The sequence below is a fragment of the Halteromyces radiatus genome (genome assembly GCF_025201355.1).
Source record: "Halteromyces radiatus strain CBS 162.75 chromosome Unknown BX664scaffold_1, whole genome shotgun sequence".
Classification (NCBI taxonomy): Eukaryota; Fungi; Mucoromycota; class Mucoromycetes; order Mucorales; family Cunninghamellaceae; genus Halteromyces; species Halteromyces radiatus.
Genome location: NW_026251687.1, coordinates 2,128,249 through 2,146,851, shown reverse-complemented (window position 1 = coordinate 2,146,851; position 18,603 = coordinate 2,128,249). Strand labels below are relative to the sequence as shown.

Here is an 18,603-nt window from a genome sequence, read left to right as displayed (position 1 = left end):
GGTAGCCATTGATATACGCGTCTCCACAATTTTGCACAAGCTGCAGACAAGCAAGTGAAAACGAATGCTGGACGTCGACGCTAAGAACAATACATTATTGTAACGACATCCACAAAGCACACAACATGTGAAAAAATACCATGCATCATGATCATATTGGAAATATAAACTACTGCATCAGTAATAAGATCAGGCATGTATTCCCTGTTATCGTACCCCACGTTCTTTTAAACACGGATAATTCCGCCTGTCGTTTCATCTCTATACTATTGTCACTTTTTAATATGGATGCAGTATTCCCTCTCACTTTAGAACTCCAATAGAAAACGATATGGATATGATCTATCTGTTTGTATGAAGTAAAAGACCGTCCAAAATCCCACTTTACTGTCTCTTCTTTAAAAAAAAAAAAAAAAAAAAAAAAAAAAAAAAAAAAAAGCTTCATTTATTACACGGTGTGAGCAAGAGCTGAAGACGTGTTGCTGTTATCCGTGATATATAGAGTAAGGATTTTGATGTGGTGCAGGATAAACCATCATGTGTCATACCGTTTGGGCTGGCGAAAAATGCGGTGGCACAAAAAATGATTGATGTTACTCTAAATAATAGGAAAATAGCTACAACACCGAAGATGGTTGACGATGTACTTAATTACAAAAAAAAAAAAAAAAAAAAAAAAAAAAAAAAAAAAAAAAAAAGCTGCAGCGCCAGAAGTGGTGCGGTTCAGGGGAAGAGAAGGCCGTTACATTTGCACAAAGGCTTGGTCAAAAAGTGATACAGTGCCACAGTCTACGCAGAAGCTTCTGAAAATCTCAAAACATGATACAGACATAAAACGTCTAATCATATTGAACTTTCTCTCTTTTCTTTAACAAATCTGCCATGGTTGATAATATATCTGCATTACACAGTAACATCGATCCAAATTCTTTAGTACATAAAGGAAAGAATTTTGATCATTTGCGCAAGGTCAATGACTACAAAGTGAAGGAATTGATCAAGCAATTAAAACTGACGTCTGAGCTTCCTCTGATTGAGACCCTATCGCAGTCATTCCCTCCCAACAGTGATGATGTGAGAGCAGAACAAACTGAAGAAACGCAGCTGTTAAACTCTGGACAATCCAAGGTAAAGGATTTGGCTCTGTCGATAACTCCGGCGGTATCTTTGGAATTACAGTTGGGATTTGCTAAGATGACCATTAACTTGGATAAAGTAATTGATGAATTGGGCATCAGTGTAGCTAAACTGGCCATTGGTATATGGGGAGGTGCACGCACGAGAAACGCACCTGATATCACGGTTTTTGGCTATTATCTACCCTTACTGAAGCCATTTATTAATCTTGGTCAGCCTATGTCATATGAAAGCTACGAGATTTTCTCTGAAGGGGAGTTATTGCTTACAAATCCAAGCGTAACGTTTGAATATTGGACGACAACAATGCCAATATTTAATGCAATCGTGTTTTGTGGACGTGCGATTGGAGCAAGCGATCTCAGTGCGGGAACAACAATCAGAAGTGGTTTTATTCATGGGTTACTTCCAGTTGGGGCAATTGGTATTGGTCGCATGCAGGCTTTGAATTTTCTGTCAGAAATCGTTAATGAACTTTGGATAAAGGGAGGATCTGGTCAAGATGATCCAATGTGGCAAGAGTGGTCAAAGAAATTTGTACGCTCTAGTGGATGCAAGGCTACTGTCATTCGTGATCTGGTACGACTAGCGAAGGAAGGCAACGAAGCAGCATTACAGGTATCTGATATTTGCACTGCTGCGGTGGCATTTGGATTAGCTCAGGTCAATCTTTGCAAGATTATGGCCCTGGACTTTGGATCAGGTCCCAGAATCTACAGAGAAAGTGACTCCGGTTTCAAAGGACTCAAATTGGAAGCATCAGTACGTGAAAACAGTTATATTCCGTACCCTTACGATGAGCGATCCATTATGTTCCGCTCCTGTGGAGTTCCAGAAGAATCATTGGAAGTATTGGTAAACTGGTTGGACAATGAAATCGCAAACACGACACTACTTGGAATTGAAAACGGTGACCCCCCTGGTACGGTCATAATGGTACCAAGCTTTTGGTCATTGGTGAGAACAGGCGCAATCAAGTCCTTGGGACCTATGGTAAAGAGAATTGGTATGGACATCGCAGAAAATTGCATGGTTTGCGAAGGAAGTTGCACAAGCTTGGTGCACAAAGCCTCTCTTGGAACATACGTCGGCTGCCGTACTGTCCTATTTCTTAATATGCTCGTCTCTGTCTACGTTGGCGGTGTTCTGAAAAAAGCTGGTATGGCCATTGACCTGTGTCTACTCGCTGGTGATCTGCCAAGAACCGTCAAAAGTCTATGGGAGCTAAGCAAACATGATACCTTTGGACTTGCATCATTTTTGACTAGCTGGTATGTGCTACGTTCCGGCGAAGAGGCTCCTCATATGGACTATGGCACAGTATTAGGGCTTGAAATGGATGGTCAGATCCATGGTCTACGAAATGCAGTAAAGCCAGGAACGACAGGATCTCCTTTGGTTAGCTTTGGGGGTCACATACAACATGGAGCGCATACGTTTGCCTGTCTTGTATTCGGCGAAAGAAACGAGCTTCGTCATGATCTAAGCAAGGCCCATCTCTCGGTCATCAAAGAGCAACCACCCGATGTGACCCCAGCGCCAGCTTTATTCGTTCGACCAGAACCAAATTACATTGCGGTTGACACTTTCCTGATATATTCTGGAGAAGAACAATTACAAGTAGACCTCGGTGCATACGTGAATATGACGAACGTGCACAGATGCGGCGAAACGGCTGTAGAAATGGCAGTTCCTTTACAGGTTTCCCAATGTGTCAACGGATACAGTGTCGTGGACCTCCATGAAGCATTTCGGTTTGTACTTTATACATATGGCAAAGAAACTTTACAATCATGGATATATGGTGCGTTTCCTCCTGGAACGGCGTGGTTCCAAGGCTGTAGGCCTTTGCATGCAGCTCTTGCGCTTGTTGGTCCGGGCGAAATACTGATCCAAGGAGGGCGCAAGAATCTGATAAAGGAATGAAGAGGAAGCTCGTGTTTTTGCGTGTCAATTACGCTGTGACTTGTCAAACGTTCACGTTGTTTTAAATTGAATAATTGAATAAATATAAACTATTAAGTTATTGTTGTTGAAGTAAATGTGGATTGATATAAGAAAAAAGATAGTAAGAATCAAAGTGGTCTTTTATTTCGTACAAACAGACAGGTCATACCTGTATCAATTCCGGACAGAAAATAGACTTGGTTATTTGATATCGATGGTAAATAGTGGTAGTATGGACCATCAGCATGATGGTACAAGAAAAATGTACCTATAGGTCCATAGATGGATAAATATAGATATTCACAGTGGTGGTAGTTCAGAGGATCCTTTTTTATATATATATATATGTGTGTCAATAAGTATGCTAAGTGGGTTCCTTTTGAAACCAAAAGATCGTAAAAGGTTCATTACGATCAGAGGCAGACCAGATTTTCAGCATTCGATCATATTTCATCAATGGGCGACAATAATACATAGGTAATAAAAGATCATTCAACTGATCAACATAATATTTATTTATTGTTGTATACAAAAATAATAAAAAGAGAGAGAGATATATAGGGGGGGAAGAAAGAGGAAAGTCTACAAGTCAAGTAAAAGATCTACGCCTACGGATGTTTGTTGTGATGTTCTGATTGGCTGTTGTATACTGATATCGGTTGCATAAGGATTCACTGGTTGTAATCCATTTGTGCCATTGAATGAGAGCCTATAGTAAGAGAATGAATAAATACATAGTTAAAAAATTTCCAGTTCCGTTTTCACTGTTTAACATACCTATTCGCTGCCATGCTGTTATAACCTTGATCAATGGCACCTTTTTGTAACTGTTGTTGTGTTGATGGAGCAAAATTGTTACTATTTGTTGTTGACGAAGGTATGTTTGGCAACGCGGCGGATGATGATGCTGCAGAGAATGAAGGGCGTTGGTGATATGTTTTCTGGAGTACAGGTGAAGGTAATAGGAATCTTGGTTTATAATGATGAATAAAGGTTGTTGGACTCTTGTGATAAATAGAAGCCAAGCTTGAAATATGAAGGAGAAGTTCATCCAAAAAGTTGACATCCATATTATCACTTTCAGTAGAAATGGAAGGTTTGTCGGAGAGAACAATGGCCTTGTTGGATCAAAAAAAAAAAAAAAGTATATATTAATATTCTCCAAGTTCAGTGATTCATCCCCATTTTTCAGATTATTATATTTACCTTTGCGCTTGCAGGATCAGTGGAGAGCAAACGCCAATAAATATAACCACGATCACGTAAATCCGGGTTCACAGTTTCTTCAGTAGCCCATTTCAATACTTTAGGTACTAATTCTTGACCAGCTGTAGGACGTTTGATAAACAGTTTGACCGTCGCAGTGAGTAAAGCCAATTGCACTTCCACAGGTTCATCCAAAAATGAATAAAGAAAGTCATCCAATAATTCATCGGCATTTTCAATACGATCGGCATATTGACCAATAATCCAGATCATTGCTGCTTTGGCTTCAGGTTCATCCAAATTGTCCAAATTTTCACAAAGTGTACCAATGATACTTTCATATTGGTTGGGGTATTTACGGAAAATGTCCTAATAATAAAAAATAATGAAATTAGTTCCAATCTATTTCGACTTTTCAAAGTAAATAATACCTTGATTACTACAATAGCTTCTTGAACTACATAATTGACCTTGGTATGAATTAAATCTAATAGAGCTGTAATACACCTTTCAGCAGCAGTTTCTATTTTGACAGCAAGACGACCAATAGAACGTACAGCTTTTCGTACAAAATCCACATCCACTTCAGTAGCATATTCCTTCAATTCACTTAATACTTGATCCACATTGTTACTATTTGCTAGACGGAAGATGATTTCCAATTTTGCCAATTTCACATAGATAGGATCGTTGTATTTACAAAAGAAGACTTTCATATCATTTCGTAAAACTTCAGGTCGACGTTGAATTACTAATAGAATATTTCGTAATGCGACATATTGTACTTCAGGACCGGATGATAGTAAAGTGACTAATACATATGATAATTAGCAACCATCTCATCTTTTTTTTTTTTTTTTTTTTTTTTTTTTTTTTACCTAATGGTGGACTGAGTTTTCGACAAAATGTCAAAATATCATTTTCATCTTTCATATAATTCATCAAATATATCATCACCTTGACACAAGTTAAAACCACAGCAGAATTTGCATGTTGTAAACGAGGAGCAATTCTTTCAGCCAACATTTCAGCATCACCTTGTTCTTGAGGAACATAATACATCAATGCTTCCAAAATATAAGTTTGACCCCATCTATAAAAAGAGAATAATTATTATAAGTTTTCATCATATAATCCTCCTTTTTCTTTCTTTACTCTGAGCATTCATTCAATGCAGCAGCCAATTTGCTTGAAATAGTATGATTCAATTTTAATTGAATATTATCTGATCTTTCCGAAATTTCCGTCAAAGCTGCCACAGCATTAGCAATTACCTATAATAAAGAAAATTAGTTTTATACTCACTGTTATTATTATATTTTTTTTACCGTTGGATTTGGATCATTCAAAAGATCACGTAACATATCAATAAAATGTTCACTTTCTACCAAAACATTGTCGTACATATATAATTTGGCCACACAAATAGCTGCAGTTTTTCTTACATATGGGTCTTTATCTCGAAGACAATGGCGTAAAGGATCAATAAGACAGTCTACAATCTTTTCTACTTGAATATAACCCATAGTTCGAATAGCCAATGCACGAATTAATGGATTAGGATCTTCCACATCCTTATTATAATATATAAAAGTTAGTAAAAAAAAAAAAAAAAGAATATTATTATTATTATTAATTATTCTTTACCTTAATAAACATAGTAATAGCCATCATAGCCATATCAGGTTTACTTCGAGCATAGTTAATAAGATAAAGATATACCATTTTTTTAATTTCTAAAATAGGTACATTCATAACATTCAATATATCAGGAAATAAAGAAGACATATCATTTCCCATAGTCATATTGGCAACAATCTTTTTCATCACTGTCTTCTTTCGTTGATGTTTTGGATCGCGTTTATCAGAGTTGAGTTCAGCTCGTAGTTCTTGTGTTTTCCCTAATTAAAGAAAAAAAAACAATAAATATATTTATTATATTTTTAATATTATTTATTATTACCTCGTTGAAAATACTTTGCATCAGACATGATGAATTACTCAATTAAAGAAAGGAGCAAAAAAAAAAAAAAAAAAAAAAAAAAATCAAATATCATCTGGTGTTCAAAAGGGAAAAAAAAACCAGCCAATGGTGAACGGAATATTGATTTGTCCTTTTGTAAAAGGCAAACAAGAGAGTGATTTCTCATTTTCAAAGGAAGAAAAAGATATTTCGGTCCGTTTTCGACAAAAAAAGATATATTCTATATATAATAAATGTAGTTTTTTTTTAATTAATTGAAAAAAAATAGTAAGATTTTCTACCGGATGAGCGGTCTTTGTGACATACTGCGGCAAGTAATATTCCAAAAGTTGATAAAAAAAAGAATATGTTTTCTGATGATCCCCTCCCCATTTAAGGTTTCATTTATAAATCTGACATTATTTTGAAAGTTGCCGCAGTAAACCCCTCTTTTCCTTTATAAGATCAATTATTTTTTTATGTTTTTCTGTTTAATTCAGCAGAAATGACTTCATTCAAACAAAGATTTCTACGTCAACTCGAAGAATATAATATCAAATTGGATGATGATACCTTAGAATACCTTGGTGGTATGTTGACTGATCTTACCTTGCATCCAGATCTAGATGAAGTCCGAAGCAATACTGAAGCATTTCTGGAAGATGCTGATGTGGATAATACTACTATTAATGATTTTTACCGACAACTTTCTCAGGGCACTAACCAACCTTCAGCAATCAAGGCATCCAACAATGTTTTATTACCCACCCATTCTCCTTCTTCAACGACCTCCTCTTCTGAAGATCAACACCAAGTCGATGTCTCTGAAAAAAAGGTATTTATCTATAGAAAAAAAAAAAAAAAACTAAATGTTTTTTTTCTTTTGTAGAAGGTAACAAGTAAAACTACCCGAAGAGGAAGGCGGCAACGACAATCCGATAAAAATGTGACTGATCCCAACGAAACGCCAACAATTGTCGCCACTTCTCAACAAAGTCGGTTTCATGCTGAAACGTTAGAGACATTGAGCAAAGAAATCGATCTCAAGACGGTGAATATTACAATTAATCAAGTCGAATTACTTGTAGATGCTCATTTACGCTTGAAAGAAAATGTTAAATATGGCCTGGTAGGTCCTAATGGTAGTGGAAAATCAGGTAACAACTATTTTTTTTTCGTTTTATAAAATCCTATCATGAAAACCCATTCACTGACTTTGATCATCTCTTCATCTTTTTTCTTTTAAAAAAAAAATAGTATTGATGAAGTGTTTGGCAGAAGATATTCTTATTGGACTTCCTCAAAATTTACAAATTTTACATGTGGCTCAACTGCAAAACACTGAAGATGGTCGAACTATTTTGGAAGAAGTATTATCATCTGATCGAGAAGCCATGTTGGCATTAGAAGAGTATGAAAGTAGGTGATACAAAATCCTGATTTTTTTTTATTTCACTTTTATGTTGATCAATTTCCTTTTTCTTTTTTTTTTAATTCGGAAATCAGTGGTGAATCGAGTGATTGGAGATCATTCATCTGCATCCAAAGACACTGATTTGAATACAGTTGTTCATCAAATCCTAGTCAATCGATCCAAAGAGAATCTTCGTAAAGTAGATGCAATTGCAACCAAACGATCCGGTACCCGAGGAAAAATAGCACGTAATCAACTGATCGAAACTGAAAAGGAGCATGCTGAATTGTTGAAAAAGGATCCAAATCAATATATCACACCAAAAATGGCAAATGATCTGGTGACGGACGTGATGGCCAAGGCTGCTTTGACGGACTATGAAGTGTTGAAATCCAAGGCGACTAAGATCATGAAAGGTTTAGGCTTCACTGATGAACAGATCGGATCCAAGGTCTCTAAATTCTCTGGTGGTTGGAAAATGAGAATTGCCCTTGGAAAAGCTTTATTTATGGAACCCAACATTTTACTTCTTGATGAACCTACTAATCATCTGGATTTACCGGCCATTTTATGGTTACAAGAATATCTGCTCAATTTTACGGATGATATGACTGTGGTTGTTGTTTCCCACGATCGTGAATTTCTGAATAATGTCACTGAAGAAACCATCATTTTGAAGGACAAGCAACTCAAGTATCATCAAGGTGATTTTCAAGATTATGAAAAGAATACAGAAGAACAACGTATTCGAAAACAAGCTTTATTAGACGTAAGTTCAAGAATGTCTGCCTTTTTTTTTGGGGGGGGATTCCAACTTTATAACTAATCATCATCATATATTATAGAAAGTAGAAATGAAAAAGAAGAAAATTGAGACAAGTATTCAACAAAACATCAAACGGGCAAAGGCAACAGGTGATGATAAACGATTGGGACAAGTGGCATCACGCACCAAAAAGTTGGATCGTCTTGGTATGGAAAAGACGGAAGATGGAAAACGATTCAAGCAAAGTTACCGTTATGGTTATCATTTTGATCAGCGGGAAAAGGTTGTCGTGGAACAAAAGGAACGAACACATGACATTTATATCCCTAATCCTCAACCTTTACGTACAAAGGGTCCCTTCTTAATGATGGAAAATGTCAGTTTTAGATATAACAATCAAGGTCCCATGATTATCAAGAATGTCACTTTGAATCTGGAGCCTACTTCTCGTATCGCACTATTAGGTAATAATGGATCTGGCAAGGTAAGAAATGTCTTAACACCATCATCATCATCATCATCATCATCATCATCATCATCATCATCATCATCATCATCATCATCATCATCATCATCATCATCATCATCATCATCCATTCCAACGATAGAACAAAAAAAAAAAAAAAAGGAATGACCAATTCTCATTCTTTCTTTTTTTTTTTTTTTGGATAGTCCACTTTACTTAATTTGATGACAGGCAAGATTCAACCCGTCAGTGGCCATATCCAGCGAAATCCCTTACTTCGCGTTGGTTACTTTACCCAAAATGTGGTGGATTCATTGGATATAGAAAAGACACCAGTAGAACTTCTTCAAGAGAAACAACCTTCGTTATCTGAACAAGCGTGCCGTGCTCACTTTGGTTCAGTTGGCGTGGGTGCCATTGGAACAAGACCTGTCAAGTATCTTAGTGGTGGGCAACGTAGTCGAGTGATGTTAGCTATCCTTCTTTTCGACGAACCTCATGTTCTTATTCTGGATGAAATTACCAATCACTTGGATATGGGCACCATTGATCTTCTGGTAGATGCATTGGCTGGATTCTCTGGTTGTCTTGTTTTGGTCAGTCACGACTTTTGGTTTTTAAAGCAACTGATGGAACAAAATGGGCGAGATGATGATGACAATGATCCAGAGGACGAAGAAGCTTACTTGGAACGACTCAGCAAGAATGAAGTCTATGCTCTTAAGGCTGGTGAATTTAAGCGTTGGGAAAAAAGTTTAGATGCTTATGTGAACACTACTTTGAAAGCAGTTAAAAAGCAAATGGCTCTATAGTAGTTGACGACAACTGTGATAATAATAATGATAATAAAAAACTGGGTCATATATTAAGGTTGATGATTGATGATGATGAATAATTTATTCCTACGATGATGATTATTGATGATGAAGGAAATGATTGAAGGTGAAAATAAGAACAATAATGTTAAATCATCATCACTATGATGACAAAAATGATGTAGGACAGTGACGACTACTAAAAAAAAAAAGAAGAAACGATGATATAGTGTTTTATTGTTTTATTTTCTACAGAGGCTTAAAGAGAAATCATTATCTATGTAACTAGTCGTAATAATCGATGAGAGATAGGAGGATTCATTGATTTGATGATTACTCGCAATTGATTAGATAATTCAGGTGATTTGACAAATCGAGCTCTGATATGGTACAAAAAGTCAAATACTTGTTCAAGAGCCTGAGTCACCCAACCATCCTTCATATCCATATGAGCTGTTACTTGTTTAACAATGTTCATCAGTTCGATCATGAACTGGATTTTTTTTTTTAAAAAAAAAAATTGCGTTAGTCATCTGAAAAGATTTTTTTTTTTTTTTTTTTTTTTTTTTTGTATCCTTACCTCTGCATCAGTGGTTTCCAATTTTTCAATACGATGCAAAGCAGGGCCAAGAAGGAAGCAGACATAAAGTAATTGAACATCAGTGCGTAAATTTCCAGAAACGCGTAAGGAACGCAAATATTCCAAAAAGAGAGTAAATCCATCCAGACTAGAATAATGTAAAATACTATGGAATAAAGTCAAGAAGGTGTTAGGAACATTGGTGCTATAGTTGTGAAGGTTAAAGGTATAATCATTGAAGATATAAGGGAACATCATGGCTTTACGGAATCTTGCGCTCATTGAATCCTTTAATACTGCAGTAGTTGTCAAATCAGGTAGTGATTGAGACATGACATATTTTCCATTGGCTCGTTTAGGTACACTACAGCGAATCTATTTTTTTATATTATATAAATAGATTAGAACTTGAAAAACCATCTACGTATTTTTAAAATAGATATGATTTGCTTACCAAACGACAAGGTTCAGACACCTCAAGTAAGCTAGCATCCATCATGATAGTTCGATTCAATTCTTCAAAAACAGGTCGTAAAAAGGCTTCAGGCGGTAAGGATGAGATAAGTAAACCCACAGCATGGATAGATAAAGCAGATACACCCACATAATGCGATTCACGAAGTAATGTTAAGTTCAATATATGCTTGATCACATTATCAGGCTTAACAGGTGTCAACATGACTTCTAAAATAGCAGTTGAAAGGCCTTCAATCGCTGGGCTACCAATTTCTCGGAAATGTCGCTCTGGAAGACTGGATTTTGTTCTTGGTGCACACTTTTGAGGATTCAAATCTATTATATAAAGTACAGTAGAAAAGTAAAAAATAAAGAGTTGGTTATAAACTTTGATCATGAAATGTTTCATTTAAAAACTTACTCCCAGACAATTTGTAGATAACACGATCGAAATAACTAGCATTAAACTGATGACCATCGGCATTGTCATCCATCACATAAGCAATGGCTTCAGGAGCAATATCGTATTGATCGAAATCTATAAAGGAAGAAGATTAAAAAAAAAAAAAAAGAAGAAGAAAGGGGATATTACTGGTTAGTTATTTCTTTTCAAGAAAGAAAGAAAGAGAGAGAGAGAGAGGGAACCATTGGATGACTTACCAAGTAATCTAGCAATACGTTTCACGATCAAAGGATGGTCTCGAATGGTATGTGCAGAATAATAATACAAAAGGATATTGCATACAAAGGAGAGAGGGTATTGATGGTGACGGAAGAGATGGCCATACTTGTCTAAAATATCTGCAAGAAGTGAAGGCTGATTGTGTTCAATGAGATGTGAGATGGTAGTTTCCAAACAAGTAACAAAATCGATGATGACGTTGGTGTGATAGATAGGCATAGCAGTTTGTAAAGGAGGATCCAAAAGAGGATTGGTAGTTTGACCATTGTTTTTAGCAAATGCTTCAAATTCATAATATTCAGGATACGCTTGATGATACTCTACCAGTTTATCGTACCCATTTTCCTCTGTCCATGGTCTTGAGCTGAATTTTAAGGAATCCCATTTGGTTACACGTTGCTCAAGTTCATTGGATTGGAGTAAAAGATAACGAACAAATTGGAATGATTTGATAGCTCGTTCGCCAGTATTGTTACCATTGAGTAATGCCAAGATCACATCATTAAAATTCACCCATTGATGTTTCCATATCATCGTATCCAACAATTGAAAAGGCTAGCAAGCAAATCAAAAAAGAAAATAAAATGATGATTGTGCTTTAGTACCTTGATTACATTCTTTTTTCTTTTTTTTTTACCAAAGCCAATGTAGTATGTGAATAATCTATCGATAACATAAAGTCTACAAAGTCGATAACACAAGTAGACATTCTAGATGGTGGTATTAACAGCAATAGCTTTCGAACACCTGTATAGTAAAAAAAAAAAAAAAAAAAAAAAAAAAAGGAAACGATAAAAATGAACATCATTACACCTAATCTTTCTCTCCGCCTATGTTTCTTTCTTTTTTTTTTTCCTGGGAGACATACTTGGCATATGAAAGACATCCATGGAGGATCTCATAAATCCAAACAACCATAATAAACATAGAATAAGCGAATGATGTTCCAAAGTCGAGAAGTAATGCAATAAACCACGTTCATTATCGGTAATGCCTTGTTGTAAAAAGTGAATAAATGCTTGATTTGATGTAACAAATGGGTTGATCGTCGCCATAGCAACTGATGGGCGTATTGATGTTGATTTTGATGGCTGTTGTTGCGGATTGGTAACACCATTTTCTTCCTCTAATCTATAAAAGGATTGCACCGCTTCAGGGAAGTACTGCATTGTTTCTGGCGACCATTTTAGTCGATATTCGTATAAATGAGATAGTACACGATGGATTTGCTCTGTTTTTATATCAGCTTGACCTCTACTCTCACATAACAAAGCAAAAAAAAAGGTATTAGTATTTATTGAGAAATGTATCATTATCTTTACCTTGTTTTAATAAGCCTAGCAATGTTACAAACCATTGCCCTGGCCAGTTTTTCAGACTCTGCAAACCATATGGATTTTTCTCGATTAGGATCATCCAAAGACCGAAGGAGTTTGACATCAACTTGTGATCGCTAAAAAAAAAAAAAAAATCATCAAAAAACGTAACACAAAAAAAAGTCAATTGATTGTCCACAAATACATATATGTATATAATTATTACCGTTGTGTTCAGAACAAAAGATTCCAAGACTTGATATACTTGACGATGTTCCAAATAAGAGATAGAATAACGGACGTAATGGAACATACCAGCAGAAAGTGGCGAATATTTCAAGAATCGAATAAAACGATAATTGATCAATTGAAGCATCGTATGCATCCATCGCATAGTTTGATCAGGGAGGGGTATATCGCTTTTCGTGGTAGCTGTGGTTGAGTCTAATGATGGATGATTACTGTTGCTATGTCGAAGTTTGATCAGTTTGTCACATCGTCGTAGCTTGTCAAAAATCTCTTTGATCATGAGTTCAGCACTTATATACAAAAAAAAAAAAAAAAAAAAAAGAAAAAAAAAGATTGATCGGTTGATTGTTAGCAAAAAAAAAAAAATAAAATTGAATCATCCAAGTAAAAACTTACGAACATGGTGCACTATAAAGTAATTTGTAGACAACGTCAAGAACATAGGGAGGTACACATGTAATAATAGAAGGTGAATTATTTCGTGGTGGTTGCGGCGTTGATGGCTGAGGGGATCCAGTCGCACCAGCTGTTGGAGCCATAGGTGTATTGGCTTGATATCGAGGTCCTAGTTCACTATCCAACATCATCTTATAAATCACTTGTAATAATCGATGTTTAGCATTGATACTAAGGAGATCAAGTAACTTGTAACTCAAAGTACCACCTTTGACATAAGTGGCTGCAGGATGACCTAATGTGCCGATATCTGGTTTGGTTGGTACAAGGTAGACATATAATGCATAAGGGACGATATCTTGTCTGAGTTGGCTTTCTAAAGCTACCACCGTCATTTCTTGTAGATTCATGTTTTGGAAAAGTGTCGAATTGGTAGGGATATTGCCTAATGAAAATCACAAACAAACACATTTATATATATATAAGTGATCGTTAACAAACATATCTTTTACGAAAGAATCAAGGATAATGAAAATTCTATAACTTACTATGATAATGATTACTAAAATAAGCTTGAATCTGATAGCATAATCCCGCATAACGTAAAGAAGCTGCTACCCCTGGATGACGTTGTTTAATGTTGGTAATATCCTTGATGTTATCCTTCTGATGGTTAATCTGTCATTCAAAAAAAAAAAAAAAAAAAATCAGTTAACAGAATATGGATATCGTTGCAGATATATTTCAACTCGTTAAGTCTCTATTCTCCCTTGGAAACTTACCGCGCATTGAAGTGATAAATCACGCAATGAAAATCCATCTTTGGTCATCATTTGATCCTCATTATATAGTTTGACCAATTTTTCGAATAACCGTTCATCTTTCTCGAAATCCTTTTCAATCACATTCGTAGATACACGATCAATATCTATAATTGGGAAAGAACAAAAAAGAAAAAAGTAAACATCAGAATTCTTTTTTTTTTTTTTTTTTTTGTTCTGAATGATCCTCTACTTACAAAATAACTGCAAAATCAACCACACAAGAGAATTATCCTTATTTACATGATTCTTGGTACCTGCAGGATAGGGTTCGTTTTCTTCGTTATAAATCAAATTGTAAAAATCCTGCAAGATATCACTATAAGAAAAGAAGCTAATATAAAAAAAAATATGAGATGGAAGAATGGATTGAAATAATATTGTCATTTCACTTACTCTGCTGCAACAAAACTATATAATTGATCAGCTGTTTCTGTCATCAGTTCCCACAGGTTGATATTATCCGGAATAACCATCTTAATATCTTCACTACGAACCATATAAGCCGATGACGTATGGAATGGCGTACGATCCTCTTCTGATACTGTAAAAGTACATATATACCATCAATCAGGGTGATGATTAGTCATCGTCCTCTTTTCATTGGCATTATCATCACTTTTCTTTTTTTTTTTTTAACTTACAATCACGTTTTTCAGTGGAACTATAATGTTGAATACATTGTATCACATCATGAACTTTTGATACCATGGCTTTTCGAATCAACGTGGTATCCAAACCGGTTTGAGTCAAAGACATTGCTAATTGGCGAAATTCATCCATGGAAGCACGTTGAAATAACATATCTCGGAAATGGGTTTCAATATTAGTGGAGTTGCCTTCTTTCACAAATTCAATCTTTTTATCCGCCAACAAGTATCATCACATAAAAAAAGAAAAATAAAAATAAAAAAAAAAGAAGTAAGAATTTTGAGTGCATACTAAGATGAACTGACTTACCAAATCTCCTTCAAACATATGGTAACTTGTACGTGTTGTCAAATCATTGAATTCATGTCGGCGACTAAGTTGAGATATCAAAGGCCAAGAGGCATCTTTTTTTTTTTTTTTTATCCAGCAAAACGTCATATATTTTAGTAACAAGGATAAATCTGGATTAACAATGATAATGAATATTCTTACCTGGTGGCATCATCAAGAAAGCTAAATGACGTCTTCGCTTTCCTAATTCATTGATAAATTTTTCCATCGTCCAATGAACACTTTGTGCGAATGTACCCCTTAGAAAATGACCATACACATCAGGCAACTATTTTGAATATGTAAAAAGAAAAAAGAAAGAAAGAAAGAAAAAGAAAAGTATTTGAGGATGAATATATGTCATCAGTAAAGAGAAGGTTGTTTGTTTTGTTTTCCCTACCGCTAGAATTATATCGTAATACTCCACGACTCCTACACCATCCCCAGAAGGACCAATCAACAATAAATTAATCAACTCTTTGCCTTTGTTCAAACATTGAGCTTGTATCGTAGTGAGGTTTGAGGGTAACGTATTGATTTCTCGTAAAATATGTTTGATGATATTGATGGCAATGGCAGTAGGAATACGTTCCAAGAGTCGTGGTTCTTGTTGAATGGAGAGAATCATATATCTTAATGTCATTTTCCATATGTTTGCATAACTAATGGAAGGCTGAGGTGTCGTTGATGATGGAGGTGCTGCAGCATTTAAAAAATGTCCATAAAGTTCAGGGAACTTTTTTTTAATATAGAGTGATAAAAAAAAAAGATATATGATCTACATTAGATAAAATGATACAATCCTTATATTTTTTTCTAATTACCGAATATATCACATCATAGTAAGAAACAGTTCCAATAGTGGTAGGATATGAACTATACATTGTAGAATGACTGATATTGCTGGAATTGATAGTATTATTGCCATTACTTGTTATCAAATGATGATGATGATGATGATGATGATGATCAGGTCGGACCAAAAATAATTCAAGAATTTCTTGACCAGTTTCAAAGCAAGTCTTTTGAAGAACATTTATATTGTTATCATCACTGTTGTTGTTGATATTGTTATCATCACTGTTGTTGTTGATATTGGGAGGTAATCTCGTCAACTCAAGTAAAATGTGTTTGATGATACCTAGAATAACTGGAGTTGTCACCCCAGCGTTGTAAAGATGCTGAGGACTATGATTACGTAAACAAGATAACATAAATTGAAGAGTGATGATCCAAGAAGAATAAATAATTGTAGTATTCATGATGTTGTTTTGCTGTTGCTGTGGCTGTTGTTGTTGTTGTTGTTGTTGCTGTTGTTGGGAAGTTGTACGTAAGGAAAGTGTTAATGTTAAATCCTCTAATACTTGTCCAAGAGGAAAGGGTTTCATGGATGATGATGATGCATGGATACCTGTTGTCATAGTATTAGAAGTAGGTCTGTTCGCAGTATTCGTTCTAGGAGTGATCGGCACGACAAGAAGTAACTGATGCAGAAATTTCAATAATCGAATCGTCTTTGTTAACAAAAAAGGTGGTTCACGATATTTCAATAGGATCACTTTCAATTGTTCGCTCTACAATTATTAAATAAGTTAAAATAGGATCAAAAGTGGTGATCATCATCACGAATACATAGTTCGTTCAGCAAATATTTCTTTTTTTTTTATGTATACAGTACCAAATTGCCATATTGAGTAGCTCGCATAAAATCGTTTACTAAAGCGTCGTAGTCCAAGTGACTTGTATGGAGAGGTATAGGAATCATAGAATTGTCATAGGTAGCGAAATCCTGACCTAAATCCGGATGTAATAAATGAACTCGTCGTCGTTTATGAGGTTTCCGACTGAACAACCTAAAAAGAATGGTCAAGTTAAATTATATTATGTGTACTGAAAGTGTTGTTTCATTTCAAACTATTCTATATTATATTCTCTAAAGTACTTACCCATTATAAGCTTGATAATCTCCTTCAATAATAGGAAGACTCTGAAAAAGAACATATTAATAATAAAATAGAGAAAAAGTTAAAACAACCGGTAATCACGATGGTAGCATAAAGATAACAAATAAAACTCGTCTGTTGTTGGTCTTTTTTTTCTTTTTGGTTTTGATAAACAGCAACTTACCAGTGCAGTACTATCATGAGCATCCGCAAAAAGTCGAGCAATCACAGTTCGTAGCGGCTCCATTTTCAAATAAGAAAAAGAAGGAAGCTATGGTTTGAATACACAAGAGTATACAAAAGAGGTAAAGAAAGAGAGATAGAATAGGTAGTAATAAAGGATACTGAAAAAAAACGTGGCCTTTCACCCGAGAAAGCTTGTTAAGGAACTGTTCCCGTCCTCCACTCATCTTATCTTCGCTCTTTTAAATCTTTGTCTCCCCACCGTTTCTGGTATGTTAGCTTTTTTTTTTTTTTTTTTTTTTTTTGGATCGAACAAGAGAGGCTTAGCATCAAACACTCGCATCCCGCGGTATTTCAAATGGTCAAATACAATTGTCTTTCACGAATGATTAGTATGATAATATTATATCTATGTATGAAAGAAAATAATATGAGCTATCTATAAAAGATGACCACTTGATGATAAAATAAATTAATAACACTGGATTTCATCTTAGCTGCGTTCCAAACGCAATTGAATTCTTATTTCCTTTTTTGGTGAAATCGCAGGTTTATATCAATACAAGTTTAGTAAAATGGATAAGTCAAAAAAAAAAAAAAAAAAGATCATAGAAGATATGATAATGTTGATGGATGATGGATAAAAGGTGATAATGATGACGTTTTGCTTTTTTCTTTAAAAAAAAAAAAGAAGAATGAACAAATGGAACAAAAGCATTAAGTTTCTTTATTCATATAATTGATCAGCGGGACAATGGTAAAATATAGGATGATTTGGACTGATGTAAAGTATCAAAAGAAGAAGAATAGTAAAAAATGATTATATTACTTATTGGAAGGGTTGTAAAAAAAGATGTTGCAGTGGCAAGGACATATGCGAGCATGTAGTTGATACGAAGAGGGAAAAGTACATAGATAAAACTTAAGTGTAAGATACACTTGTAACTATTTGAAGTAAATTTTTGCCAGACGTCAGATGGATAAAAATAGTGACTGGATATCGTGGTTAACAATAATGATGTCTCTAAAATTACAAGTCTTTTCTTCGATGACAAGTAATGAATTCATATAAACAGAGTTGGAGATTAGTGATGACCAAAAAAAAAAAAAAAAAAAAAAAGAAGAAAAGCAACTTACAGAGTACTATATGTATGGATATGACTTGTATTTGACCAGAGTAATAAAATAGAAGTAAGGTATTCAGGATAGATATTAACAAAATATCTTTGAGTAGTGTCTAAACGAGCATCCATGATTCTCAAGTTAGATATATAGGTATAAT

General features: G+C 35.0%; 4 protein-coding genes across 4 annotated transcripts; 2 read left to right on the top strand and 2 right to left on the bottom strand.

Moving 5' to 3' along the window:
* The first annotated feature begins 698 nt into the window (after nucleotides 1-698).
* Nucleotides 699-3,179, top strand: BX664DRAFT_320901 (uncharacterized protein). Its single transcript, XM_051543193.1, has one exon. The coding sequence runs from the start codon at nucleotides 883-885 to the stop codon at nucleotides 3,061-3,063; it is 2,181 nt and encodes a 726-aa protein (XP_051404853.1). The 5' UTR covers nucleotides 699-882; the 3' UTR covers nucleotides 3,064-3,179.
* Nucleotides 3,180-3,572: 393 nt separating this feature from the next.
* On the bottom strand, nucleotides 3,573-6,293 carry BX664DRAFT_320900 (adaptin N terminal region-domain-containing protein). Its single transcript, XM_051543192.1, has 9 exons — nucleotides 6,254-6,293; nucleotides 5,938-6,191; nucleotides 5,619-5,864; nucleotides 5,446-5,564; nucleotides 5,169-5,383; nucleotides 4,722-5,101; nucleotides 4,291-4,659; nucleotides 3,862-4,202; nucleotides 3,573-3,793 (listed from the first exon to the last, which is right to left on the bottom strand). Exons 1-9 carry the CDS (start codon nucleotides 6,279-6,281, stop codon nucleotides 3,667-3,669), a joined length of 2,079 nt encoding a protein of 692 aa, XP_051404852.1. The 5' UTR covers nucleotides 6,282-6,293; the 3' UTR covers nucleotides 3,573-3,666.
* A 464-nt stretch (nucleotides 6,294-6,757) lies between these two features.
* Nucleotides 6,758-9,782, top strand: BX664DRAFT_354721 (P-loop containing nucleoside triphosphate hydrolase protein; the record flags this gene model as incomplete). Its single annotated transcript, XM_051547758.1, has 6 exons — nucleotides 6,758-7,088; nucleotides 7,143-7,410; nucleotides 7,511-7,672; nucleotides 7,760-8,436; nucleotides 8,513-8,917; nucleotides 9,106-9,782. Coding segments are annotated over 6 exons (2,449 nt in total), but the record flags the coding sequence as incomplete, so codon positions are not given.
* Nucleotides 9,783-9,930: 148 nt separating this feature from the next.
* Nucleotides 9,931-17,519, bottom strand: BX664DRAFT_17613 (mediator complex subunit 23-domain-containing protein). The gene is made up of 22 exons (XM_051540011.1): nucleotides 17,323-17,519; nucleotides 17,142-17,182; nucleotides 16,874-17,048; nucleotides 16,020-16,769; nucleotides 15,596-15,931; nucleotides 15,358-15,484; nucleotides 15,175-15,269; nucleotides 14,859-15,072; nucleotides 14,611-14,758; nucleotides 14,412-14,548; nucleotides 14,176-14,321; nucleotides 13,942-14,071; nucleotides 13,394-13,838; nucleotides 12,975-13,287; nucleotides 12,755-12,885; nucleotides 12,301-12,686; nucleotides 12,070-12,179; nucleotides 11,411-11,987; nucleotides 11,172-11,288; nucleotides 10,749-11,086; nucleotides 10,295-10,669; nucleotides 9,931-10,207 (listed from the first exon to the last, which is right to left on the bottom strand). Exons 1-22 carry the CDS (start codon nucleotides 17,383-17,385, stop codon nucleotides 9,992-9,994), a joined length of 5,370 nt encoding a protein of 1,789 aa, XP_051404850.1. The 5' UTR covers nucleotides 17,386-17,519; the 3' UTR covers nucleotides 9,931-9,991.
* Between the last annotated feature and the right edge of the window lie 1,084 nt (nucleotides 17,520-18,603).

Excerpts from the sequence above, each read along its gene's own strand:
- BX664DRAFT_17613 (XM_051540011.1), bottom strand. The coding sequence starts at position 17,385 with ATGGAGCCGCTACGAACTGTGATTGCTCGACTTTTTGCGGATGCTCAT. Across the intron at positions 13,839-13,941 it reads TTTTAGTAATCATTATCATA|GCAATATCCCTACCAATTCG; the intron begins GTAAGTTATAGA and ends GATTTTCATTAG. Across the intron at positions 12,886-12,974 it reads CTTTTGTTCTGAACACAACG|CGATCACAAGTTGATGTCAA; the intron begins GTAATAATTATA and ends TTTTTTTTTTAG.
- BX664DRAFT_320900 (XM_051543192.1), bottom strand. The coding sequence starts at position 6,281 with ATGTCTGATGCAAAGTATTTTCAACGAG. Across the intron at positions 5,565-5,618 it reads TGAATGATCCAAATCCAACG|GTAATTGCTAATGCTGTGGC; the intron begins GTAAAAAAAATA and ends TCTTTATTATAG. Across the intron at positions 3,794-3,861 it reads AACAGCATGGCAGCGAATAG|GCTCTCATTCAATGGCACAA; the intron begins GTATGTTAAACA and ends CTCTTACTATAG.
- BX664DRAFT_320901 (XM_051543193.1), top strand. The coding sequence starts at position 883 with ATGGTTGATAATATATCTGCATTACACAGTAACATCGATCCAAATTCT.